At 34.2% G+C, this 27,596-nt stretch overlaps 1 protein-coding gene across 7 annotated transcripts in view; it reads right to left on the bottom strand.

Annotated features, from left to right (window-relative positions):
- The window catches only part of WRN (WRN RecQ like helicase), a 120,389-nt gene that overhangs the window by 51,778 nt on the left and 41,015 nt on the right, over window positions 1-27,596 (bottom strand). For all 7 annotated transcript variants that reach the window (XM_058525165.1, XM_058525170.1, XM_058525164.1 and 4 more), the window contains 9 exons: window positions 25,673-25,811; window positions 24,108-24,183; window positions 22,377-22,444; window positions 21,993-22,101; window positions 21,367-21,435; window positions 16,971-17,053; window positions 13,197-13,303; window positions 4,828-5,015; window positions 330-504 (listed from right to left, as the gene is read on the bottom strand). In XM_058525165.1, the coding sequence (XP_058381148.1) occupies window positions 330-504; window positions 4,828-5,015; window positions 13,197-13,303; window positions 16,971-17,053; window positions 21,367-21,435; window positions 21,993-22,101; window positions 22,377-22,444; window positions 24,108-24,183; window positions 25,673-25,811 (1,014 nt within the window). The remainder of the gene's footprint in view (window positions 1-329; window positions 505-4,827; window positions 5,016-13,196; window positions 13,304-16,970; window positions 17,054-21,366; window positions 21,436-21,992; window positions 22,102-22,376; window positions 22,445-24,107; window positions 24,184-25,672; window positions 25,812-27,596) is intronic.

The raw sequence follows: 27,596 nt of genomic DNA, 5'->3' as shown, positions 1-27,596 counted from the left end.
CCAGTAGGTAAAATTTCATTTAAATAAAAAATTCTAAGGCTCAAGTAGTCTGGAAAAACTACTACCATCCCCATTACACAGCCTACCTTAACAGCTAGCATTCCATCCTCTGTGCCCCTAAGCACTAAGTACAGGCTGCTATTTGTACTAGTCTACAATAGTTTGTTCACATATCTATCTCCCACATTATACACTGATTCCTTTTATCAGAGGGACTGCTTTATGCCCAACACAAAGAAGGCATTCAACAAAGATTTAGTAAATAAATATTAGAGAAATATCTGTTTCCACTATGGGGAATAGAGAGTAATGATGCTCGATCTTCACACCTGAATTTCATCTCTCATGAACCTATGATGAACCTCTTTCCTTGAGCTAATATTCATGCCTGCATGGTATGTTCCACAGGCTAACTTCAGTTTCGTGAGTTCAGCTGTAACTTGCTCTGTCATTTTTCTGGAAAGACAATAGATGATAGTTGGACCTTCAAATTCCCAGGCAGAACTAAAGAAAAAGAAAAACAAAAGAACATACATATTTATACATACAGGCTTCAGACCAGTTTGGGTTTTATCTTAATTTTCCCGTTCTTCTTAAATTTTTTATTTAATTTCACTTTAATTTTTAAATTTTAATTTTCCTTTTAGTAAAAGAGTAACAGGAGAAAGCATATGGAAAACAATGATATATTTAACAACATAAAAATCTAAAACATTATGGAAAGTCAAATGTGAAAATTATGTTAAACCACAAACACCTTTGACCCAGTTTTTGCTCAAATTAAACTTAAAACCAGAGACAAGTTTATTTATTTAAGCAGAAGCCTTAATAAAAACTTATAAACTACTGGAAATGCAATTTCTACACTTTGGGAAATGCAAACAAAGCACAAGATTAACAATTAGTCTTCATTTACATTAAGAAAAGTAAGTGAATATTTACATAAAAGAATGGATAAAATTTGTATTACATTATTCTTATTCTTTCTTATGATCATGAAATTGAGATCCTAAATATGTTTACTAAAAAAGCAAAAACTTTCTTATAAAATTAAAAGATTGTTTTTATAGTTCAAAGAAGTATTTACTAATAATCTTGAGACTAGGACTGTTATAGAAAACAACATCTGTTAGAAAGTCTGTTTTAGAAACTTATGCTTATTTATTAAAAGTGTAAACAATGATTTCCATAGAACATTTAATTCCTCAATATATTCATTTACACAAATACATTCTTTTTTTTTTTTTTTTTCATTTTCCTTGTGCCTCTTTTTTTGTTTGCTGGGAAGATTCGCTCCAAGCTAACATCTGTTGCCAATCTTCCTCTCTTTTTTGTCCTCCCCAAAGCCCCAGTACATAGTTGTATATTTTTTAGTTGTAAGTCCTTCTAGTTCTTCTATGTGAGCCACTGCCACAGCATGGCTACTAACAGACGAGTGGTGTGGTTCCAAGCCCAGGAACCAAACCCAGGCTGCCAAAGCAGAGTGCACCAAACTTGAACCGCTAGGCCATCAGAGCTGGCTCAAATACATTCATTTATAATCACTTAATCAATATAAAAAGACTGTATTATTTTAGATTTAAGAAAAGTTATTTTACTTAATTTTTAATGCATATATCCTTTGATATAATTTCAATTTTAGGAATCTATTTTACAAATATACTCACATATCTGCCAAAAGATATATATACACTATTATTCATAGCAAAACTATAATAGTGAAAAATAATCAATTTTCATCATTATGTACATTCATACTATAAAATACTAAGCAAACATTAAAAAATTAAATATACAAAATCTTTACGGAGGACTATGGCAAAAGTCATCGAAAACTTAAGCAGAAGAGGAAAAATCAGGAGTAATTTCACTCTAAGAGTCTTACAGAATAATCTATTCAAAGCAATTTTTGATAGTGACCAAATGGGCTTCCATATCAAAAATTCAGTAGATAACTTCATGGAGTGAGAAAAAATACAATTTTTTTTCTCGGTGAGGAAGATTGGCCCTAAGCTAACATTCATTGCCAATCTTCCTCTTTCTGCTGAGGAAGATTAGCATTGAGCTAACATCTGTGCCTCTCTTCCCCTATTTTATATATGGGACGCCGCCACAGCACGGCTTGATGAGCGGTAAGTAGGTCCGCACCCAGGATCCAAACCTGTGAACCCTGGCATGCCGAAGCAGAGTGCATGAACTTAAGCCCTATGTCACTGGGCCAGCCCTCAAGTTATTTTTTTAATGTACAAGAATCTCATTTAAAAACCCTTTTCAGGGGCTGGCGCGGTGGCGTAGTGGTTAAGTGTGCGCGCTCCACTTCAGCAGCCTGGGGTTCGCAGGTTCGGATCCCTGGTGTGCACTGATGTAACACTTGGCAAGCCACGCTATGGCGGTGTCCCATATAAACTAGAGGAAGATGGGCATGGATGTTAGCCCAGGGCCAATCTTCCTCAGAAAAAAGAGGAGGATTGGCATCAGATGTTAGCTCAGGGCTAATCTTCCTCACCAAAAAAAAAAAAAAAAAACACTTTTCAAAGAAGAAAAAAGCATTCACCAAAATGTGGATATTGCAATATCCTATACATTAAGGTCCTGATTTAAGAAACACAATAAATAGAAACATAGCAAAGATACTTTAAATGAAAGGTGGAAATTGCAAAAAAAGGGACATACTATGAAACTGTTTCTGTATAAACTCAACAGCAAACACTAGGAGAGCATATCTGCACAGTACAGAGTCAGCTTAGAAAAGATTATAAAGCTAAATGCCAAAATATCAACACTGATCATAACTGAGGAACAGAGTTGGAAGATTGAAGTACTTTTCAATTTACATACATCTGTATTATTCAAATTGATACTAAGATTATGTATCGCTTTTTACATTGAAAAAATAGAAAATACACAAAAATTTGAACTTACGGAGCAGAAAAATCAAAGGAGTAAAAATTCCTATTACAAAAGGATTCATTACTTTGCCAAGTGGTTTACTAAGACTGTTATTTCCTTACAACATTTCCTGAGAGGGGAAAAAACCTCTAATTTAATCTAACCATTAAATTAGATAGGTAAGAGGCTTATCTATCTAATTTAAATGTATCATGAATATAGAAAACAAGATCAGAGTTTAAGAAACCTGTTAGATCAATGAATAGAAAAAATGTGAATATTGATAAACAAATGGCAGACTTAAATGAAGGGAAGAAAATGGAAACAAAGGCAATACTCCAAAGTCTTAATTACTCTCCATCTTCTTGCTCATTAAGAAGAAAATTTCTATTTGCCTAAGATCTATAGAAAGCATTCTGACTCTCAGTGGTTCCCTGCTCCCAAAACTCTTCTTGGAGGATTGAAAATTAGTACAAAATCTTTTTTGGTTTGCTTTTGGAAAAATCATTGTCACATTGAATATCAAAATCTGGGATGGTCTTGGTCGTTAGGCTAAGGAGTCTGGCCTTTAGTCCACAGGAAAGAGGGAGCCACTGGAAAGGAACTCCAAGACCTGGGGATGTGCTTTCAGATGACAAATCTGAAAATTGTGTACAGAATGCAACAAGGAGCACTGAGGAGGAGGGAGGTGTGTTAGGAGAGATTATAATAGTCTGGCCTAAAAGGTAATAAAGAGTTTAATCAGCAGAACTAACATGAAAGATAGTGAGAAGAAAACATTTACATAAAATCATAAGAGGACGATACTATCAGAAAGATAGGATGCCACAAGGTCACAAAAAATGGTAAACACGGTTTCAAAAAGGAGAGGGCACTAGAGGAAAGTGCCACAGAGACTGAGAATATGGACTGAAAAGGACCAAAGATTAGGAGAGCAGATAATCTGACTGTGGGGATTCTAGCCTAGAATAAACAGCCTTCTTCAAGAGAACGTTTTTTCCCTTTAGGATGGAAGGGAAGTAAAGTACAACAAAGACTCACTTTGGAGAGATCACTAGAGCAGCCAGAACACTCAGAATATATTCATTACATTCTTATTTTATTCTGAATACAGGACAATCAAGCCAATAGCAAATCCTACATTTAAATTCATCCTAAAGGTCCGCAAGAGTTACCCTAGGGTTTCTTTAATTTACAATCGATCTCTTCTTTTTATCCCTTTCTGAAAAGAAAAACACTAATGATGTTCTTTAAACTCTATTTGTCTAGATTTGTTTTGTGTTTGTATTGGTAGGGCAAACATTGTTCCTATGTATTCTGACTTAGAAACACATTTCACAACACAAAAATTATCTTTTCACTGAGCAGACAGAGCAGGGAATAAGGCTATGGGAAGCTTCTTAGCATACATATAAAATGCCTTCAAACAAAGGAAGAAGTACTAGTGACTAGTTTCTTCATCAGTAAAATGAAAATACGTAGCTTCCCGAACAGTTATAAGGATTAAACTAGATCACTTACATAAAGCGCCTAGGATAGTCCTTGGCACACAATATGGGTTCAAAGAGAGTTTATTACTAAGATGACTTCTAAAATTCCTGAATACTCAAGTTAGTTATAGAATTAGTGAACTACGTAGACTTCAGATAAAAGACTCTGTTGTTGTTGTCGTTTACCTGTCAATTATTAAGAGTGTATGCCATGTTTAAGCAACATTACGGAGTACAAAAATATTAGAAGAATTGGTTTCTGCCTTCAAAAATTGACATTTTTCCTCAGTCACTGTCTTGATTATATAACACTACACTTGACTTAAACCAAAGCTAAGTAGAATTTAAAATGTTAAATACGCATTAGAAAGAAAAAGAAAAAAAATAAAATAAATTTTTAAAAGAGAAGGAAATAGTTACCCAAATTTATCAACCATGAAATCCTCACCTTGTCTTCTGAACAAGAAATTGCTTCAGATCCTGAAGGATGTTTCCTGTTTTTTGTCCAACCTCTAAATACAAGTTTGGTCGATCAAAACCAGTGCAGGTAATCTGAGGATTCTTCAGTTTCAAGCAACGTATGATGTCTTCCCGGATTGAAGAACTTGCAGTAGCAGTGAGTGCGATGATTGGAACCTGAATGAAGTAAAATGGATTTTTAAAAAAGATGAGAACTCATTAATTCCCAACATTTCTACTGCCTTCTTACAAAGAGAGGGAAGACAACCACAGGAAGAACAGTGTTAAAAACGCAACTTTAAGATTACTCTTTTCTAAAGAAGAAAAAAAAACTTTCTACTTCCTTGTTTCTCAGCCTTGTGAATACATGTACTTTATTTACATCAGAACTCATTTAAATAAAACACTAAATCCATGATTTCTAAATGCAATCTACCTTGTCTTATTAAATTAAGCCTACTTATTAGCTATCTACTTCTCCATTTATTATTTTTCAACATTTATTACATTTATAATAATGCTGATATAAATGGGGGGTATGTTGTGCTCTATTTTTGATTAATCTATAATTCACAAATTTCATTTTATTCAATGAAAATCTAACTATACAAAGCAATGAGTCTTTTTCCATCTCCTACATTAAATATACTGGTTTATGGCTCCTCAGCTCTAGAAGCAAAGCTCTCAACGACCTGGATAAACTCTCTCCAGTTTTACTAAGTTAATCATGGCACACTACACACAAGAAAAATGCATAAAATGAAACATCAATTATTAACTGATTCCTTGAGCAACCAAGTCATCATGTTCTATTTTCAGTCTAGCAAAGACGTCTTGACTAGATTAGCAGCCAAAGCAGGAGGCATAGCAGGTTATCAGGAAAAACAGGAATATGTAATCTTGCAGAAATTCCAAAGTTAGGAAAACAACATACTTCCTGTAAAACTAGATTTAATATTTTTGTCCCTACTATCAAAGGGAGTTATAATCAACCATGCAATTATTTCATAATCAGAAAAAAATGGACTAAGTCTTGAAGTTTTCCTAAATCATTAGCTGTTCTATACCCAGAATACAACTTTCTTAAAATATTGTTTTTGGCCCATTACAAATACAGTAAACAATTTCCTCATAAAATGGCTCTTCAGATACAATGCGTCTACCTCACAAATCAGTTTAAGCAATTATCTTGTATGTAGGTGAAAATTTGTATGCAATTTGTAAAAAAGTAATTATAGAACTTGAAAAACAAGATAATTTATTAAAAACTATAAACTACTTTTATAATCAATATAGCTTTACTGAATTAAAAATTATCTCAAAGCTCGTGTAAAAAAAATCAACTAAGTTTGGGAGTATTTTTAAACTGAAAAAATTATATCAAAACCAATGTGACCAGGTAATTGGCATTTTTGCATTCTCTATCCTTAAATGTTGTGAAATTATTCAAAAATGTAACCCCCAAATTAATTTCATTGATTTCTGGCTTACAATCAGACTGTTCTCTGAATTTATAGAGTGCCTGCCTAACAACTTATAGATGAATAGGCCAACTTGTAATGAAGTTGATTTCTCTAATCAAGCCTTAATATGTATATATATATCTGCCATATATCTCTATATAAATTAAAAAGAAAATATCTATATATCAAATATAAGGCTGAGAATAAGAGAAATTTAAACATTAGAAGTTCTTAGGACATGCACATATTCACCCTCAAAACAACAAAGAATTTTCATCTAAATTGATGAAACAATTTATAAATACACTAATAAAATACTTGTTTAACTACATATGCAGATAAAGACAGATGTTTTTAGAATGGAGACTATAAAAAAAGAGGGTCTAGGACCAGCCCCGGTGGCCTAGTGGTTAAGTCTGGCATGCTTCGGTGGCCTGGGTTTGGTTCCCGGGTACAGACCTAGACCACTCATCTGTCAGTGGCCATGCTGTGGTAGTGGCTCACATACAAAATAGAGGAAGACTGGGAACAGGAAGATTGGCAACAGATGTTAGCTCAGGGTGAATCTTTCTCAGCGAAAAGAGGAAGATTGGCAACAGATGTTAGCTCAGGGTGAATCTTCCTCAGCAAAAAACAATATGGTTTGATTTGTTTCTTGGCAATATAATGTATGAGTGGAAGGACAACGCATTTATGGAAATAAGTGTGAAACGTGACACATCTCTTGAAGATGTTAACAGAAAACTCAGGCAAAACAGCAGCATGGTAGGGAAAAAAATCCAGCTTAGAATCACTTACCTGAGTTGAAATCCTGCCTTTGCCACTAACTAGGTGTGAGATTTGTGCTGTTCAATTAACTCTCTAAGCTTTGGTTTCCTCCTCTATAGAATGGCTACAATAACAACAACAAACTCACAAAGTCGTTGTGAAGACCCAATGAACTCAAACACGTACCGTAATGTGCTGAACATAATGCACGGTAGAGTCAGCACTCACAAAGGTTCAGCTGTTACTGATATTGTTACTGCAACAACTGAACAGCATTCTATACAAGAACCCCAGAGACATGGGCACTACTCCCAGATTTGTTTGCTGAGTTTGGCAAGGGCTAACTTCTCTTGGTCTCAGTTTTTTCTTCAAAATACAAGATGGAAAGGGCTACACGATGTTAGGCTCTCTTCCAACTTAAAAATTTCCTCTTTGCCACTAGAAACCCCCTATTCCAGCGACCTGCTAACAGTGAAAAATCACTATAAATTCACTGTTTTGGCCCCCAACATTTTAGAAAGTCACAGTTAAGAATGCTGCCTCCACAATCAGAAAATAGAATAAAGTAACGGAATATATTAAACTTAAAAAAACCATAGTTATTTACTTTCACTTCAGAAATGAACAGAATCTTTTCTCTTAGAAGCTTGTGGTGCTTTATGACATTTAAAATTTTTGAACTAAGGTGAAGCTGAAAAATAACACTCAGGCTGGTTAAGAGAAAGTGACCATGCCTCCTGGTTTGCTGGACACCACCAGTTTACGCTGTCATCACAGCAGAATTATTAATCACTTGTAGCTTTTAACTTTCAAAAGCAAACTGGTTTGGATGATATAATGTCACTTAGTTATATCAAGTTCTTAACTCATGAAACTCTTATTCTTTAAGTTGGTAAATCTTGGTTTCTTTGGTAATAAGTACCAAGTTTTGTTAAAATAAGCAACAAAAATAAGCTAATCTTGTGACTATAAATTTAGGAATGACTTAGTCATATACTTCAATGGTGTAGCCTCTACAGATTCAGAGAATTATAACTATTCCATTTGTTTCTAAACCTGGGTTGTGGGGCTAATTCCAACTCTGTACTCCACAATATCATGCTTCATTCATTCACTCATCATTTCAAACAGTTATTGAGTGTCTACTATGTGCCGATCTCTGTGAAAGGGCTGGGCAAGAAGTGATGGAAAGAACCAACATGTCACACGGATCTCACAGATCCTCTTATTTGAATTTTACAGAATTTTAAGACTGATGTAGAGCTTTCTGCCTGGCTGGTCTTTCTTGAGACTCACTTTGTCTGATTCTCTCCAAACAGAAATCTTTGTGCCAAATGTGATTTCTCAGTGATTTCTTTGCTATTTTTGAACTTACTGAAATAATATGGTGTGAAGCATTGCAGGTTTACAGCAGTTGTCCCAGTGTAATTACAACTGGAAGGAGAAAAAAAGCACTGAGAACAGTGAGGAGAATGAGAGTCCTACAACCACCAGGTGGCATTTCTCACCCCTTAGCTAATAACAAGGATTCATGAAAACACTGGGGGAAAAAGGTTTTCTCAGCCATTGCTTGACGAATACCCTGTGCTACACTGATTCATGCCAAGAAATGAAAATGATCCAAGGGCCCACAGCTAGACATAATAAAAGACTAATTCAACAATGAAAAGTGTTTAAGAACTGCATAAAATATTTAAAACTCCTCTAACACAATCCTTCTAAAATCAAAGGCCTAGGAAAGGATTACAGAAAGCAATTTTCCTAGTTTCCAAAAGCTTACTTTAAACCATTCTAAATTAACAGAAAGCAGTCCTCAAGGCACACTGAGCCTAGTGACTTCCCACCATACAAATATGTTCTTTTTCTATTACATGTAACACGGTTAGACTTGCTATATTATTTGCACTGTTTCATATACCATTTATTGTTTGGTACTATTGCTTCTACTTTTATAGGTATGAATCTAAACTCCTCTACTGGACTATAAGCTACTTTAGGGCAGAAACTGTTTTATTCTCCTTTCAAGTCATTTGCTTTAGAAACTAGCACAGTGTCCCACTGTGTAGCCACTGCTCAACTCTACCACTCACCACCTGCGAGGGCAAGTTACTTCTCTGATTCTCAGCTTTCTCATCAGAATTCATTTATTCATTTACACAATTTTTTATGGAGCACCCACTATGTGTCAGGTACTATCCTAGATTTTATAAACCAATCCATCAAAAACTCCTCTCCACAAAGAGTATTCTAGAGGGGACCCACAGACAACAGATGAGATATAGTACAGTAAGTTAAACAGTGATAAATGCTATTATAAAAATAGCAAAGGAATATGAGAAACGTCAGGGGGAGGGTTAATCTGAAATTTTGAATATGGCGGTCCAGGAGGTCTAAATGAAAAAGTAGTATTTCAGCAAAGACCTGAGAGAAGGGATCACACCACATGAACGACCTGGGTGAAAAGTATTCAGGGAGAGCAAAGAGCGGGAAACAAAGCCCTACCGTAGGAGCATGGTTGGCATGTTTGAAGAATATCAAGGAGAACCATGTGGCTGGAACCCAGTGAATGAGGAGACAAGTAGTTGAGGATGAGGTCAAAGAGGAAATGGAAGACTAGATCATGTAAGACATTGCAGTGACTTTTGTCTTTATTTAGAGTGATGTGGTCTGCTACTAGAGGGTTTTGAGCAGAAGACATGATCTATCTGACTTATATTTTAAAAGTATCACTCTGGACGCTGTATTGAAATAGACTGAAGGAGGAACAGAGTGAAAGCAGGAAGACCAACTAGGAGGCTATTGTAACAGCCCAGGTGAGAGGAGATGGTGGCTCGTCCCAGGGCAGTGGCAGGGATCAAGAGAGAAGTGATCAGATTCTGTATATATTCTGAAGACCTCATGAGATTTCCTTACAGTTTAAATGTGGGGTGAAGTGAGAAAAAAAGAAGAGTTGAAGAAAATTCCAAAATTTTTGGCCTGAGCACCAGAAGGACAGAGTTGTTATTAAATGAGATGAGAGAGACTAAGTGAAGGCAGGTCTGGGATCGAGAGAATACCAGGAAGTCAGTTAAGAAAAGGTTCAGTTTGAGATGCTTGCTAGGCATCTAAGCAGAGAGATGTTGAGTAGGCAGTTACATTTATGTAAATGTGTGTATGTATGTACATATATATAGAGTCTATAAAATGGTTAAAATAAAAAATAGTGATAACACCAAATGCTAGCAAGGAGGCAGAGAAAATGGATCACCCACACACTGCTGGTATCAATTCAGGGTGGGCATATAAATTTGGGAGTTGTTAGCATATAGGTGGTATTTAAAACCCTATGTTGAATGAAATGACCAAGGAGGTAAGTGCAGAGAGGAAAGCGAATAGTCCAGAGTCTAACGTTTCAGGCATGCCAATGTTAAAAGGGCAAGGAGGTGAGAAGAAACAAGCAGAGGAAACTGAGAATGAAGAGACAGGAAGAAAGAAAGACAACCAGGGGAGTGTGCTATCCTAGCGACAAGTGAGGAACTGTTTTAAGAAGAAGGTAATGAAGATACTAATCTTGCCGGATTGTTATGAGGGTTAACCAAGATAAAAGCATTGACCCAGGGCCAGTCCCAGAGTTGAAGCTCAATTCATAACAGTTTGATTCTCCTTCAATATATACTTGCTAACCGGCACATTGAAGTTTTTTGTTGGTTTGTTTTATTTTACTGTAATGTCTGCTCCAACCAAATCTTTATGAGAAGAGCTAACAAAAAGAAACTATTTTTAAGATAGCTCTCAATTTACTATTCATAAGCCCAACTAATATGTAATGAAATTGAACTAGACAATCTACCAAAAGAACAACAAACAATTTCTAACACTTTTTCTTAGTTTATTCATATAACTGTTAAATCTTGGGCTCAGAAGACACTATAGTCTCACTACTACCAGGAAAACCAATCTTGTTTATCCACACAAAATTAATACAGTAGACTAGAGAACCCAGAAATAGATTCACACAAATATACCCAAATGATTTTCAACAAAGTGGCAAAAGCAATTCAATAGAGGAAGAACAGCCTTTTCAACAAATGGTTTGAAGCAAATGGACATCTACAGGCAAAAAACCCGAACTTCAATCTAAACCTCACACCTTATACAAAATTTAACTCAAAACGAATCATGGACTTAAATATAAAACATAAAACTATAAAAATTTTAGAAAAAAAAATCACAGGAGAAAATCTTCAGGATCTAGGGTTAGGTGAAGAGACAACAAAAGAAAATGGTGATAAATTGGACTTCATCAAAATTAAAAATGTTTGCTATGTGAAAGACACTGAAGAGAATGAAAAAACAGCTACAAATTGGAAGAAAATATTTGCAAACCACATATCTGACCAAGGATTCATATCTACAATATATTTTTTTAAACTCAATACTAAAAAACCAAACATTCCAATTAGATCAGGTATTTCACAAAAGAGGCAATTAGCACATAAAAGATGTTCACCATTAGAGAAATGCCAATTAAAAACACAACATGATATCACTCCACACTTATCAAAATGGCTAAAATAAAAAAGTGACAACACCAAATACTGGTAAGGATGAAGAGAAACAGGATCGCTCATATATTGCTGGTGGGAATGTAAAATAATATAGCCACTCTGGAAAACTGTTTGGCAGTTCCTTAAAAAACTAAACATGCACTTATTAGGACTCAGCAATTGTACTCCTAGGCACTTATCCCAGAGAAATGAAAACTTATGTTCACAGTTTTAATCATTCACCCATTAAAGGACCTTTGGTTTGTATACAAATGTCACAGCAGCATTGTTCAAAATAGCCAAAAACTGGAAACAAAAGTTCTTCAACAGGGGAGAGGTTAAACAAACTGTGATAATGCCATATAATGGAATACTATGCAGCAGTAAAAAGGAACAAACTTTTGATATACATGAGAACTTAGATGGATCTCAAGGGAATTATATGGAGTGAAAAAAAGCCAACTCCAAAAGGTGACAAACTGTATGATTCCATTTATATAACAGTCTTGAAATAACAAAATTATAGAGATGGAGACCAGATTAGTGGTTGCCAGAGATTAGTTAGGGGTGAGGGGCATGGTGGGTGTGGCTGTAAAAGGACAGCTCCAGGGAACCTTGTGGTAATGGAATAGTTGTGTGTCCTGATTGCAAAGGTAGTTATACAAATCTACATACGGGATAGAACCGTAGAGAACAACACAAACACACAGGCATGCACACACAAGTACTTATGAAACTAGACTAAGAATAAACTGAAATAAGAATAAACCATGGAGACTGCACCAATGTCATACTCCTAGTTTTGATATTGTACCACAGTTATGCAAGACGTTACCACTGGGAAGTTGGGTGAAAGGTACATAAACCCTCTCTGTACATTTTTTTACAACTGCCTGTGAATCCATAATTTTTCAAAATAAAAAATAAAATGGTTGTCAGTATTGTAAGTTTTGAAGCTGTTCATGTAAAATACGCCATTCACGTAGAACACTCACATGAAACTTTGGTCTTCTTTATAATTAGGGAAGAAAGTAGAATTCTAATACTAAGAGCTTTATTAAAACGCTTTAGAATAGTCCAGTTTTTAGGTTTTCAATATGATATAAGAAGTGGTAACCATGCTTTCTTCCACAGCATCTTAGAGCAGAATGACATACGGATAAGAGATCTGTGAGAAGGCATGGGGTCTAACCATGGCTCCTAAGCAGCAGTCTACAAACCATGTTCTACAAGTTAAACCTGGCCCACAGACTGTTTTGTTATGGCCCATGAGCAAAGAACAGTTTTAGCATTTTTAAAGAGTTGTTAAAAAAACAAAGAAAAATATGTGACAGAGACCATATGTGGCCCATAAAGCCTAAAATATTTATCTGGTTCTTTCAGAAAAGGTTTGCCAACTCCTGCTCTATAGTATTCCTCAATAAATTACACGCCAACCTTAGAATGAAGACAAGGTTAGAACTTGTTAAAAATCTTTCCCCTGCTTACATCATCCATTTGCTCTTTCATAGAGAAGTCCTCAGCCTTCTCGCCACTCCCCAATCCTGGACTCTCCCTTGGTAAGAATGTCATTTCCAGACACCGCACTTGGCAAAACTTACCAACGGGAATACTCTTTTTAGGGAGCCCAAACTCCTGAATGATTCTCTAAAATCATGTCCCCACTCAGAAATACAGTGAGCTTCATCCACAGCAATAAGAGTGATACCTATAAAAAAGAAAAATATAAACGGGGAAAATAAAGTTCAAAAAGAAAGCATAAACTCATCTAAATCAACATCAATTTCTTCATTTAGGATATATAAATATTACAGAAAGGAGAATGAATAATCAAATCAAAGTATTTGGTTCATATAAAAATATAAGCATAAATAACATCTGATAATACCAAAAATCATTATTGAGACTAGAGGTGGGGAGATATGTGGATAAAAGGCATAAGGATAAAAGAAGGAAATACCTGTATCTTATTCAAACAACATATTTATTGGATTTCAGCTTTCATCATTATTTATTACTCAGAAAAATGAATTACTTACTATTAGTTTGTCCTTAAAACTACCATTCATGAACCATCTGCAACAATAATGCCCTAAGAAAAAGAGCTGATCTATTTCTCTTTGGTAATACTTTCAATTTTAGCTCACGGATTAGCTATCAAAAGAGACAGAAAGACTCAGCACATTTCTAGTGAGATTAAGTGAATCACTATCCATGATTGATCACAGATCATATTACAGAGTTTCTCTGAAATGCCAATATTGGAAGACGGGGTGGCATCCACATTTTCTAATGTAAAACGGTAAGGGAAGAACCAAATCTCATTATGTACAAAGTAGGTAAGAAGGAATATCATTTTTTCCTTCTTCCCCTAGCAATCCCTCCACACTACCCCCACACCACAAACCCATGTTGAAACGGAATCAATAGTGTATAGTAATGCATTTCAGAAAACAGCTTTACGGTATAACCTTCCATTACAACGACTTCAGATATTTCAAAGTAATGACAGTAATGCTTTTGCTCTCAATTAACAAATTAATATTTAAGACAAAAATAATCTTTTCCTTCAACAGAGATGATCATTCCTCACTACTTATCTGAGTATTAATAATGTTCTGCCACTAGTGGCGCGATTAGAAACCTGTGCTCTGGAGTCAGACTGCCTGGATGAGGAACCTGGCTTCATTGCTTACCATTCGTACTACCTCACGCAAGCTACCCAAGCTTTCCAAGTCTCAGTTTCCCACAAGTAAAAGGTGGACAATAATCATACCTAACATTTTTTAGTTACTCTGAAGATTAAATTAGATCATACACATAAAATGTTAAGATAGGGCCCGGCATAAAAGAGAGCTCAATAAAAAAACAGTACTATTATTATTATGGTTATTAAATGCCTGCTATGATCCAAACATTTTTATAGAAATAAAAAGATTAATAAAATGCAATCCATGACCTCGAGGAGCTTACAATTCTAAAAGGAGACAGACATGCAAATAAACAACTATAATTCATCGATATTACCAAAGAAAGAAAAAACAAAAAACCTATTAAATATGAGCAAAGTGTGTTGATTAGCATCAAAATTCCCCAGTTACTACTCAGTGGCTGGGAAAAATTCGATGTTACCACTACATTTTGGCTTTAGAAACTAAATGACCTAGATTTTAAATTAAATAGGTTAAAATAAAGATGATGGCTCTTCCTTTATTTTAAAACCTTCCTTTAAATTACAGGTTTGACTAACTATCCTTTAATGGAGCTGAATTTTGTCCCTCACAATCAGTTTAGGCAAGCTTTTGCCAACTTGCACTTTAAATGTGCGAGTCCAAGTGTCTGCCTAGTCCCTATGCATATGTCATTTTGGCAAAACTGTCATTCAAGCCTTATTTCCAAAGTTAAAAGACAATTACAAGTGTGTTTGTTTTCAAGGAGTCTCCATATAAAACTATGTTTGCTGCTTCTGTTATAAACTCATAATACTTAAATAATGTAACATTTATCATAAAAATCATAAATCTGATTAGCTAAATGTCATACTGTACAAATAAAAATCTGAGTATACTCACTTTTGCAAGCATTTTACAATTTCCCACAAAAAAAAGCCAAAAAAAAAAATTTCAAAAAGAATTTATCCCTTTTTGTTCAACAATGAGAGTCAACCAAAAAGAACATTTTCATCCATCACATGCGGAGTATTCTGCTGTAATGACTGCAGTGTTCATAACTTAATACAGTACAAAACAAAAATAGAGAATTAGAACTACCTGCCAAAAGGATCCAAGAAAATAAGCTAATTATTGATTAACTCCATCACAGGAACAAAGCAAATACTAAAATGGACAAAACATATCCAGACCACTATAGACAAAGACCCTACCTTTTGCAATAAACCTAAGAAATTTACAAATCTAGGGTAGTTAGGCTTAATCTAAGTGAAACACTCATAAGAACTTCATACAACCTAACAGGAGATACATATTTGTTTTCTTTTAAAGGCAAAATATAAAATGCCAATAAGGGAGTTTAACAGCTGATGGATGCACTCTTTGATAATATATTTAATCAAATGTTATATTTCTACCCTTAGTCTTTTGCTGGTATTTAACACATACTAAAAGATAGAAATTTGTTTTTATTATATTGTTAGAAAAACTGTTAAACATTTTCCTAGAGTTATATGCAAATAACCATTAAATGAGATGTTGCAACGTTGAAAACTTTACGTATCTGGAATTATTTTAATACATAATTGTACAACAAGATCATATAATATTAGAAAACTAAGATTGGTTGGTTCAACTGAATGTCTGAAATATGTGCATTCACAATAGAAGCCATGATTGCAACTCTTAGATAGCTAAGCCTAACCAGTAAGAAGGAAAAAACAAACAGACAAAAATTTTCTAAGCACAAAAAAAATGGTACCAGCTTTTGATTAATTCTATATTTACATCTTCTAGGAAATAAGCTCTGACTTATTATCTAATTTTTTTTAATTAATCATACTCATTGGTGGCAAATAATCAAAGGTACTGTGGTTTCCAACCCTGACTACACATCAGAATCACCTATGAAAAACTACAGAGGCCAAAGCCCCACTCCAGGCGTGTTAAATCAGAATTTTCAAGGTTGGAGGATTCTACATTGTTCTAAAGTTTGAGAGGTGATTCTCAGGAACAAGAAGAGTGGAGAGCTAGTACAATGATTTAATTTAGATTCAGAATAGGAAAAAAGAGAAATTATACTTTCATAGAATCTAAGATTCAACATTCATTCAACAATACATTTATTATTATTTTTTGTGTGTGTGAGGAGGATCGGCCCTGAGCTAACATTTGCCAATCCTCCTCCTTTTGCTGAGGAAGACTGGCCCTGGGCTAACATCCATGCCCATCTTCCTCCACTTTATATGGGACGCCGCCACAGAATGGCTTGCCAAGCGGTGCGTGGGTGCGCGCCCGGGATCCGAACCAGCAAACCCCAGGCCGCCCCAGCAAAGCACGTGCACTTAACCGCTTGCACCACCAGGCTGGCCCCAACAATACATTTAAATGCCTACTATGTGCCAGGCACTGCACTAGGGAAACATAAATAAATAAGAATGGTATTTTTCCCCCCAAAATTTATGGTCTAGCAGAAGAAAACAGACATATAAACAGGTAATTATAATACAGGAGCCTAATTTCTATGGCAGAAGGAATTAGATAAGACAGGAGAGCTACCAAGTTGGACAGTCAGAGATTTCCTGGAGAAGATAATTTTTGAAATAAACTTGAACAGAAGTGAAATCCAGTATCCATGCATAAGTTTAACTTTAAAGGATAACTCAATTCAATAAATACTTTAAAAGGTCCTATCATACCACTTACCAATATTAGCCTGAAATTGTTGGAGCAGGTGCAAGTTACCTGAACAGAATTCTGGAGTTATGTATACAATCCGATACTTGCCTCTGTAAAAACAAACAAAAAAAAAAATAGGAAAGGAAACATACTACCATAAAGAAAACAATCACCCAATGAGTTACAACTTAAAACCATAATACATGATAAAATTTTAAATAATACACTATGCCACTGACCAAAACCTAAATGCACGTTATATATATGTGTATACATCCACATATATTAGTTCTCTGATTTCACTTCAACACATCAAAATAAAAACTGGCAATGCCTGTCAAGAAGTACTCAGCATTAAGGTGACATCAGATGTCAGGTTCTGATTTCCAAGAGCCTAGCCCTGAAACTTTAGTGCTTGAGGAAAATGATCAAGCCTATAGTAAATCTTTTATATGTTAGCAATCCACCCACATACCACCCTCCTTCTCAGAGAACTACAACCCATTACCCTATGCCCACCCCCTCCCCATGATTAAACCCACAGCACTATGTTTCTCCTATGTATTCTGCTCTTTTGTCCATACCTTCTTGGGCCAGGGACAGACAGTGTATCAAAGTCAAGTCAATTAGTCTCTGTCTTAGAATTTGGGGAATCTGACCAAGAAACAACCAGTCAGTCTCTGCAAGTGGCAAGACCCGTAACACGTAAAAAAACGAGCTGCAGAGCAGTCTTCTATTTTGTGACTAGAAGAGCAGAGAATGCTTATCTCCTCAGGGAGAAGAATGAGGAAGACATATAGAAGCTATAAATAAAAAGAAAGCCCTACTGTATTTTCAATACCCAATTCCAGTCTCTTCCTAAAGGATGGCTAACTTCTTTTCAGGGGGATCCGTGAGACATTCCTGTATCCTTAACATAAAATTCAATATTCGCTTAAGCTAGCTTGATTGATTTCTACTCTGGGCAGATAGAATCCTAATTAAGACAATGTCTATAATAAAGATTAAGTCTAGGGCAAAATACGTATACAGTCTCTTTTCCATTCTACTAAATGAAGATATAGGCCAAGTAAAACAAAATGAAATTTAGTTTTCTTTATGAAAAGACTTTAAAATATTTAATCTTTAGTGTGCTAGGCATGGTACTTTCACTAGGAATGAGAACAAAATAATTAAGAACAAAACAGATATGCTTTTAATCTCATGAAATTAATTCAGTATTCTAATTAACACAGGAAACAAATAATAAGCTCTGCTGTCAGACTGCCGAGGTTTGAATCTCAGTTCTACTTCTTACAAGCTAAGTGATCTTAGGCGGGCACTTAACTTCAGTGTGCCTCAGTTTCTACAGTGTAAAACAGTGATGATAATTACAAAGATAGCTAATTCTCTATAACCCTAGTTCCAAGGTAAACCCAATCAAAATCTCAGCTGGTATTTTAGTTGAAAAGGTGATTGTGAAATATTTATGGAAATCTAAAGGACCTAGAATAGACAAAAATCTTTGAAAGAAAAGAACAAAATTGGAAGACTTGCACTATCTGATTTCAAGATTTAAGATAAAGCTATAGTAATTAAGACACCAATCCAGATAGACAGATTGACAGAACAGAAAACAGAGGGTAGCAACAGACCCATATGTATGTAGTCAATTTATTTTTGACAAAGGTGCAAAGGCAATTCAGTGGAGAAAGGATAGTCTTTTCAACAAATGGAGTGCATCAACTAGATATCCTTATGTGAAAATTGTAATCAACACCTTGTACAATATACAAAATTTACATAAAATGGGTTATAGACCTAAATGTAAAACTTAAAACTAGAACACTTTTAGAAGAAAATCTTTGTAATCTTGAGTTAGGCAAATATTTCTTATATTCGAGACCAAAAGTAAAATCCATAAAAAACAAATTCACAAACTAGACTTTATCAAAATGAATAACTGAAAAACTGCTTCTCTTTAAAAGAACTGCTAAGAGAATGAAAAAAGAAGTCATAAACTAGGAGAAAATGTTTGCATAGCATATATCAAATAAAGGATTTGCATTCACAATATAAACAAGTATCAAAACTCAATAAGGAAAAAATAATAACAAAAAAAGGACAAAAGATGTGACTGGACACTTCCTCAAAGAAGATACACAGATGGCCAATAAGTGTATGAAAAGATGCTCAATATCATTAGTCATTAGGAAAATGCAAATTAAAAACACACTGAGCTCCTATTAGAACAGCTAAAATTAAAGACTGGCCATACCAAGTGATGGCAGAGATAAGGAGGAATTGGAACTCTCAGAAACTGCTAGTGATGATACAAACTCTCGAAAAGTCTGGCAATTTCTTAAAAAGTTAACATAGAATTATCATATGATCCACCAATTCCACTCCTAGGCATACACACAAAAGCGCTGAAAACATATATTCATGTAAAAACTTGTACACGAATACTCATAGTACCATTATTTATAACAGCCAAAAAGTGGAAACAACCTAAATCTCCATCACTGATGAATGGATAAATAAAATATGGTATGTCCATACAATGGAACATTATTTATCCATAAAAAGAAATGAAGTACTGATAACATTATGCTAAGTGAAAGAAGCCAGACACAAAAGGCCACATACTGCATGAGTCCATTTATATGAAATGTCCAAAATAGGCAAATCACAGAGACAGAAAGTAGATTAGTAGTTGGAAGAGCGTTGGGGAGGAAGAATGGGGAGTGACTACCTAATGGATATGGAGGTTTTTTGGGGATGACAAAAACGTTCTGGAATTAGCTAGTGGTGATGGTTGCACAACATTGTGAAAGTACTAAAAGCCACTGAACTGTACAGTTTTAAAATGGTTAAAATAACGAATATTATATTATATAAATTTACCTCAATTAGAAAAAAAAAGTTAAACATATATCCACCACAGGATCCAGCCATTCCACTCCTTGGTTTAGATCAATGAAATGAAAATATATGTCCATACAAAGACTTGCATACAAACGTTCATAGCAGCTTTACTTGTAATAGTCCAAAACTGGAAACAATTCAAATGTCTACCAACAGGTGACTAGATAAACAAATTGTGGCATATTCATATGATGTAATCTATTCAGCAATAAAAAGGAATGAACTATTGATACATGTGACAATATGGATGAATCTCAAAATAATTATGCTGTGTGATTTAAACCAGACAAAAACGGGCACATCTTGTATAACTGATTCTGTTTCTCTATAATTTTAGAAAATGTAAATTAATCTATAGTGACTGCAGATCAGTAGTCCTGGTGAGTGAGGTGGAGAAGGTAGGGAAAGGTGAGAGGAATAGATTACAAAAGGTATGAGTAAACTTTGGGGGTGATGCATATGTTCATTATCTGGATTGTGATGATCGTTTTGTGGACGTTTATATGCCAGAACTTACCACATTATGTAAAATTTTAAGTATGTAAAATTTATTTTTACACCTCAATAAAGGTGATTTAAAATGTTTAGGAAAAAAGAAAACATATGTTTAAGAAAAGATTTCATAGGAATGTTCATAGCAGCTTTATTAGTAATAGCCCAAAACTAGAAATAGCTTAGGCGTCTATCAATAAAGAAATGAAAAAACAGTGGTATTTTCATACAATGAAATACCACTCTGATATTTTAAAAAAAAACTACTGACACATACAATGACATGGAGGATCCTCAAAACATTCTGCTGAGTGAAAGAAGTCTTACACAAGAGTTCATATTATATGACTCCATTTATATAAAGTTCTAGAACAGACAAAACAAAAGTACAGTAGAAAAAATTAGAACAGTGGTTTATTTTAGGATGGAGGATAGAAGGACAGACTGGAAACGGACATGAAGAAACTTTCTAGAGTGACAGTAATATTCTATATCTTCCTAGGGGTTTAGGTAACATATTTGTATGTATTTATCAAAACTCAGTAAATACATGTGTGTATGTGTGTGTATTAATATATATACATATATTTTTGTTTGTGTCTGAGATTTTACTTTTGTTAGAAATTACGTCATGATAGGACTGGTGGAGCAAGAGATCTAGAATCCAGTCCCTGCTCAGTCATTTATTCACTGAGTGACTTTGGGCAAATTACTTTCTCTGGGCCTCAGCTTCCTCATCTGGAAAGTAAGACAAAGCTAAATACTCTCCAAGTTTTCTTCCAAAACCAAAATTTTCCAATTCTATGATTACAATACTAACCTTAGAGTCCAAGAACTGAAAATAATAGGTTTAAGTTTGTAAGATTTTAAAATTAACAGCTCTGCAAATGTACTATAAAAGAAAGTACATTTTTAAATCATGGACATTTTGTTCGTGCATTAAATAAAATTTTTTTATGTACAAAATTCTCTCACATACCGTAGACACTTGACCATATGATCAGAAATCATATAAATTACTCACAATTTAATATCCTCTAGAACATTTTTTGACTGTGCTGATCCCAGAAAACAAGCTGGAACGTTGGACATTCTATAAGGAGAAAAACAAATATTCTGGAGCCACATACACACTACAAATACCAACTGCATTCTTAAGTGAGAAGGAATAAAGAAATATAATGATGCACATTCCTTTTCTTTGCAATCCTCACTCTTTCTGTAACTCACTAATTTGACAAAATCCTTCAAGGACGCAGGTTGCTAAGGTGGGTTTTTTCAACAAGTTTGCAAGCTCTGGTTAAAGAAGTTTACATTTTTTTCCTAACTAAAAAATATACTTCTATGTATACACTTAAAGGAACAAGCGTAGCCAAAAGAAAAGAATTTTGAGATATGCAATGTAAACTGGCATAAAGTTTGCTTTCAAAAAATTTTTTATCAGGGCTACTTGGTAGCCTTGAATTACAGTGAGCTCAAGAAAGAAGATACATTCTTCCACTAAAGTGTCATTTATTACTGACAAAGACAAAGCAACCCTTATAAAAATGTGTTACTGGGAACTATATTTTAACATACATGATAGATCAGATGTTTCCTTCACAGAAGGAAAAAAAGGGATGATAATGCGGCAATGAAAACACTACTTACTCAAGCTGGAGCACTTGGTCTTCCATCAAAGAAATAAGAGGAGAGATGACAAGGCCAATCCCGCCTACATAAACTGGTGGATACTGGAAGCACAAACTCTTTCCAGATCCTTAAAATAAAAATAACACACTCATAGAAACAAAAATAAAGCCTTGGTACTTTGATTTCTTCTTAAAATGTACTTGTATGAGATGAATGGTCACTATATGCTATATTCCTAAGAGCTAATTCATGCATAAATTTGAGCATCTACTCTCAGTTCACTCTCTTCTATATTTTACATCATTTGTATTTCTGTTTGTATTTTGAGAGTTTAATGAAAGATTAAGCATTTCAAAACTTCAAGTTATGTTTTTATGTATAAGTATAGTAAGTATAACTTACCAGTTGCCATGACAACAACATTATCTCTTCTTTCTTCCAATACAGAATGAATCACTTTCCACTGAACCCTGGAGAGTTAAAAGCAAAAAGCTGTTTTGTTTTACTAACAAGAAACCCAAGGGACAAGGTGAAACCCATTTAATTTTTTTACTTTCTCTAATAGAATTTCTTTTACATTTTTGAGTCTCAATATAAAAATGTATCAACCCTAGAACTTTAAAACAAAGAGGCTTATGTATTAAATTTTATTACATATATCTAAAGTATAAAACAAAGTCCAAGCTACATACTAGATATCCAATAGAATCATTGACTTAAAACAAATAAGAAAAACACTCCAGAGGCAAGGGTTGACTGAGAAGGCAAATGAGGGAATTTTCTGGAGGGATTGCAATGTTCCATATTTTAATAAGGGCATAGGTTACATGGGTTCGTGCATGTACACTTACGATTTGCAAATGTACACTTAAGGTTTGACCATTTCCTTGTACGTAAATTTTACATCAAAAGAAAAAAACATAAATAAATATTTAACTATAGTTACTGATTCATACGCTGAAGTACTTAGGAGAAGTGTAATGATGTCCACAATTTACCTTGAGATGCATTTTAAACACTGGATGGATTAAGGAAGGAATGGATAGACAGATGATCAAAGGATACGTGATAAAGTAGAGTAAAATGTTGACTATACAGGTATTCATAGTAAAAAAAATTCAACTTTACTATATCTTTGAAAACTTTTTAAACAAAATATTGAGAGAAAAATCAATCTGAAAGGTGATCTCCTGGTGTGCTGATAATGACCTATTCTTTTTTATCTGAGTGCTGTTTACAGAGGATGCCTAGTTTGTGAAAATTCATTGATCTATACATTTATGTGCACTCTTCTGTAGGTAGGACAAAGTTCAATAAAAAAAAATTATTTAAGACCAAAAGAAAAAAGGAAGTAAATGTTTCCATGAATTAAATTTTAAATTCCTAGAATCAGAAAAATCCAGTCTAGATTTTTACATTCTTATCAGTTTTATTTAAATTTACTTGTTCCTCATCTCATTTTAATACTTAGATGTAAATACATTTGAATATATTAAAATTGATAAGATTATCACTGTTCTTCAAACTGTTGTCTCATGAATTTCTATTACATCAGCAGGCTTTGGACAATAAGATGCACAGAATAGACACATAGATACTTATTTAAGGAAAAACAAGTCAGTATTAAATTAAGATTCATTTATTAGGGGCCGGCCCCATGGCTTAGCAGTTAAGTGCGCACGCTCCGCTGCTGGGGGCCCGGGTTCGGATCCCGGGCGCACACCGACACACCACTTCTCCGGCCATGCTGAGGCCACGTCCCACATATAGCAACTAGAAGGCTGTCTAACTATGACATACAACTATCTACTGGGGCTTTGGGGGAAAAAAATAAATAAATAAAAATTAAAAAAAAAAAGATTCATTTATTAATGTATTTAAACTAGTTTCTACCCAGAATTCTCTATGGTAAGGAAAATGATTTTTCCTCACTTATAAAAACAATCTGCAGACATGAATTTTACGTAAATATTACTTCAAAATAACTCTGTAGTCACTTATAGGAAATACTGTGTGGCATGTATAAACTACAGTGAAGTTGGGCTGTTACTGTTAAATGGATGGATTATTTGCCATTTTTCCTTTGTGAAAAAATAGTAAACATGCAATTTAATCAACTGAGATTATACTCACGGCTTAAAACTGGAATGGCCAAAGTAGGTCTTGAGACAAATAACTTGTTCTGCGTTAGGTCCTGGTAACGAATGGCCTGAAAATAAAACGGGCATTTATGTTAAAACAGAAGTACACAAGGTGAGATGGAATTAAAGTTTTAGTTCATTGGCTTCTTTTAAAGAATATAGTGAGAGGTGCCAAAGGTTACTGTTCTGTGCCTTTTAAATCCAACCAATTTGGTCCTCTGGGTACCAGTCATGACTCTAGGTAAATACTTTGATTATCACCTAATACTAAGGATTAGAACTTTGTTGTGGTTCTCACTTTGCCAGCACTGTCAAAAACCAACGTTTTGGAATTTGCTAAACTTCTGAAAATTAACATTTAGACCCAACCATAGAAAAGCAATATACCAATCCAAATCTTATAATAATGGTAATCAGAAATTACATTACTGTCACAAATAAAATCCACAGATAAAATAAAATCTTCATTTTAGTTACCATTCCACCAAACCTTTGACCAAAATTCTAACAGCCTAGCATAATGGAGTTATGTCAATTTTACCCAACTGATTTTCATTTTCAACTCAGGTTGAAGGGTTCATGAGCGGCCAAGAAAGAGCAAAGCAAAGAATCAAGATAATTCATCTCTAAAGAAATGAAAATTTGTTATTATACTTCTCAGCTTTAACAATTCTAAATAGAAAATCAAATTGATTTGGAGATATCACATCTGTATTTAATAGAAGAAAACAAAGGGAAAAACATTTTTTTAACATCTTCATATACTTTCCACATACAAAATGTATTTTAAATTTCCCACATTATAACACTGATGAAATCTAACCCTAGAGAGAGTCTACTTTATGACAAGACCCTACAGTTCGCCATAATGAATACTGTTACTTACACTTAAATAATAGGAGGTTCATTTAGTGGATTCTTTACTATAGTTAGCATAGACAGTATGAAAACTAGTCCATTTTGCTTTTTGACATTGTACCACTTGTTTTAAGTAATAAGCTCCTAAAGAACAGATACTCTGTATCTATGCCACTTACAATAATGTTTAATATAATTAATTGATTTTTTATGATTTTGACAAACAAAATATAAAATTCAGGATAAAAAGTTTCACATCACCATATTCACCAAATGACACAACACTTCTATTACCCTACTTTTATAAGTAGTAAGATCCTGCTTTATGAAGACCAAACTATTAAGGAATTTAATAACAAGCTTTTAGGACCTAATTAATGATATGCCACAAAATTGCTGACCTCCAAAACGTTTAACAACTGGACGATAGGGGCAGGCCTGGTGGCAAAGTGGTTAAGTTTGTGCGCTCTGCTTCGGCGGCCCAGGGTTTGTGGGTTCGTATCCGGGCATGGACCTACGCACCGCTCATGAAACCATACTGTGGTGGTGTCCCACATACAAAATAGAGGAAGATGGGCACAGATGTTAGCTCAGAGCTAATCTTCCTCACCAAACAAAGAAAAACAAAACTGGACCCCTAAATTAAAGTCAGCACTAGCTATCAGGGGCAAGTCATTTCAAATGTATAACAGTGCTTACCTTTATCATCTTGTTCTTCCTCTTCAACAGCTTCACGATCATCTTCATCATCTTCAGAAGGAACATCCAGATTTCTTTCCATTTCTGTGCCTTTTGAATGAACTGGATCTACCGTGCCACTATGTAGGTTTTCTAAAGACTGGAAGTTTAAAAGAAATTTTAAAAGCAAAACCATTGCCAGTGTTGTATCTTTTTCACCAAACACAAAAGGAGTATTATTAACAGAGCCTATAATTTTGTTCAAAGCTGCCAGATGTGCAAGCAATACCACAAAAGAACATGTGTGCTCCAGTTTAAATATGCACTCAAGAATGGTTTCTAAGGCACAAGGCCAAAGATGGAATATTTCCAGAAACAGGGTTCATTAATAGCATATAATGAACTGCCCCTGGGAATGTTATCATAAATTTTGAATTTAGATAATTTTAAACATTTTTTTATCATACTTCAATGTTTTCAATTCCCAAGTGGTAAATGTGGGTTTTAATATTAATTTTGTGATGAGTTTCTCTATATCACAAGTCAGTGTCAGTCACATTCTTTTTGAGTAAGCTTAAGGTTTAAATTATAAGCAAACAATAAACATGTTTAGGAAGTGTCAAAACAACAACAACAAAAAAGATTCAAATAACTTTAGGAATGAAATACTACAAACATGAAATAAAGTTGTTTTTATTTTGGCTTAACAATATCTGATTTTCTCCCCTAAATGAAGATAATCACTTTAAGGAATGTTAGGATATTTCAAAATTGTTGCATCTGTAAAATTTTTCACTGAGAAGTGACAGGAAGAACTATTAAACCACAGTTCTCATTTTCTCTTTTTATTCAACCTTCCATTTACTAAATTTGAATTTAAAGGTTTTAAAAAAAGAGTATTAATTTCAGGCCTGGGAAAGGAAAAAAAGTGATCCTGTTCTTGATTTTTCATTCAAGTCAACAAACATACTTAGAAAAGCATTTTGAGACTAAACTTCTCTCATATGGGCATCAGGTTGCCTTCAGAGGTTCAACATACAGCACAAGTTTGTAGAAGTCCACAAGTATCCTATAAATGCACTACTTGAACAGTACCCCTCAGAGAAATGGCTAATCAATAAAGGAATATAATTTAGTATTCATGTTCTATTACTACTGTTAGCTCATATTCATTGAACGCTTATAAAATGCCAGACGTTATACTAAGGTCTTCACAAGTTAACACCTTAAATAACAATCATAACTGTTAACTGACTATCAAAAAGGCTAAGAAACTTGCCCAAAGTCACACAGCTAATAAATGGAGAAGCTGGGATTCAAATCCACATCTAAATTCAGAATCCACATTCCTAATCACTACCCACTACTCTGTCTCAAAACTAAAGAATCAGGAATCTAACCTCATTTTATAAAAAGAAAAATCACATCAACCTAAAGATGAGGAATAAAAAGTATGCATAATAGTGAACTTCTGTGTTTTTCTTCATTTTTCACTTAATTTGGCTAAATTTAGGCTTTACTTTCTTATTGTCCACCCCTGATTCACGAAATCTAACAAAGAAACTGGAAGTTGAGGGAAGGGGTAGAAAATACATAAATTGTAAAATACTATTTACAACATATAATAAAATCAGGGAAAACTGAACCATTTAAAACATTAGAAAATTATATATAATATAAAATATCCATAGTAAATAAAACCAAAGAAAGTAAAGAAGAATACTGAATGTATAAAACCGGAACTTCCAAATAAAAGGGGATATCCATGGATGGGAAGTAAGAGAAACCTATTTCAATAGTGGAGAGGTGAATCACTACCCACATTGTAGGAAAAGATTAAAAGAAAGTGACCTAAAAGGGAAGACAGAAAACATACTAGTATGTTTTCTAGTATATAAAAATTAGTATACTACTACTACTAAAACATTATTCATAGACAATATAA

The sequence above is a fragment of the Diceros bicornis genome, chromosome 29, assembly GCF_020826845.1.
Source record: "Diceros bicornis minor isolate mBicDic1 chromosome 29, mDicBic1.mat.cur, whole genome shotgun sequence".
NCBI lineage: Eukaryota > Metazoa > Chordata > Mammalia > Perissodactyla > Rhinocerotidae > Diceros > Diceros bicornis.
This window is presented reverse-complemented; position numbering and strand designations above follow the sequence as displayed.